The sequence below is a fragment of the Hipposideros armiger genome, unplaced genomic scaffold, assembly GCF_001890085.2.
Source record: "Hipposideros armiger isolate ML-2016 unplaced genomic scaffold, ASM189008v1 scaffold_590, whole genome shotgun sequence".
In the NCBI taxonomy this organism is placed as follows: Eukaryota; Metazoa; Chordata; class Mammalia; order Chiroptera; family Hipposideridae; genus Hipposideros; species Hipposideros armiger.
In genome coordinates this window covers 298,426-299,526 of record NW_017731940.1, presented here as the reverse complement: position 1 = coordinate 299,526, position 1,101 = coordinate 298,426, and the positions used below count along the sequence as shown (strand labels likewise).

Genomic DNA, 1,101 nt, shown 5'->3' with positions numbered 1-1,101 from the left:
TTTGCTATGTGATTACCCACCCTCAAAAAGGGTAAACAAAACAAAACAAACCCCTGAAAATCCTCACAGGGAATGAAATGGCCATTTTACACAATGTATTATTTTAATCATAGCAATGTACTTACCTATTTTCACTAGCTAGTGTCCTAATGCAGATCATACACATATAAATAAACTGTGTTTCCGAGAAGAGCAAAAAATAACAAATAAACTGATTAACACAGAGTAAAATGGAATACCCATATGTTTTAATCTCCAGGAGATTAGTAAAATGTAAAGAAACTTTTTGCAAAATTCAGCCATGCCATACCTCAATATGCCAATAGCTTTTTGCTGTAGTATTGCTTATTAAATACTTTTCTGATACTCTATAAAAGTCTTAATAAATAGGAAACAATGATTATTTGACATTTTTCCTTTAACAAGGGCTTTTATTTTCCTACATTACCTTATGGTCTAACCTCTTATTTGTTACCACATTATAGGACCCTGTGGGCACTGACACCCAGCTCACCCATGCCTATTTCCTGTAATGGACGAACTTGATGCTAATGTGAGGTAAGTGACATTTCTGCACATATTGTGCTGTAAATTACAGTCATTTGAACTATGAGACCTCTGAAAAATCTATGGTAGTAGAGTGACAAAGCTAATAAATAATGGATTTTCTTTAACGTTTTGTATATCATCATGAGTGTGGTTCTGTTCAATTATTAGTGTTTTTTCACTTCTGCTTAAATGATACATATGGCTATAAATGTTTTCAGAAGTCTATATTAGAAGTCTGCACTATGGCTGATGGTGTTATATGAAAGTAGATATTCATCTCTGTAATAGGAAGAGAGAAGATGTATTGAAATGGTGTAAAAATAGCTTAAGACTATCTACCTGTACATCTAAACTTTGAATACACAGTTAAATAGCTATTCATAGCAGGTTCTAGTTTGCTCACTTCTTTTATTCAATCAGGTCATTAGATTATGTGACATGATGGCTGCGTGGTATAGTTATGTAAAGCTAAATGGTTTTTGTTTTGTTTTCCTGTCATTTCTTGCCACCTGTGGATATGAAATAATAGGAAGGCTCCTAGGAAAGTTATTT

General features: G+C 33.1%; 1 protein-coding gene across 1 annotated transcript in view; it reads left to right on the top strand.

Moving 5' to 3' along the window:
- Window positions 1-1,101, top strand: part of HTR4 (5-hydroxytryptamine receptor 4) — an 87,851-nt gene that overhangs the window by 17,944 nt on the left and 68,806 nt on the right. Inside the window, exon 2 of the mRNA XM_019624405.1 lies at window positions 486-558. Within this exon, the coding sequence (XP_019479950.1) occupies window positions 533-558 (26 nt within the window). The 5' untranslated portion in view covers window positions 486-532. The remainder of the gene's footprint in view (window positions 1-485; window positions 559-1,101) is intronic.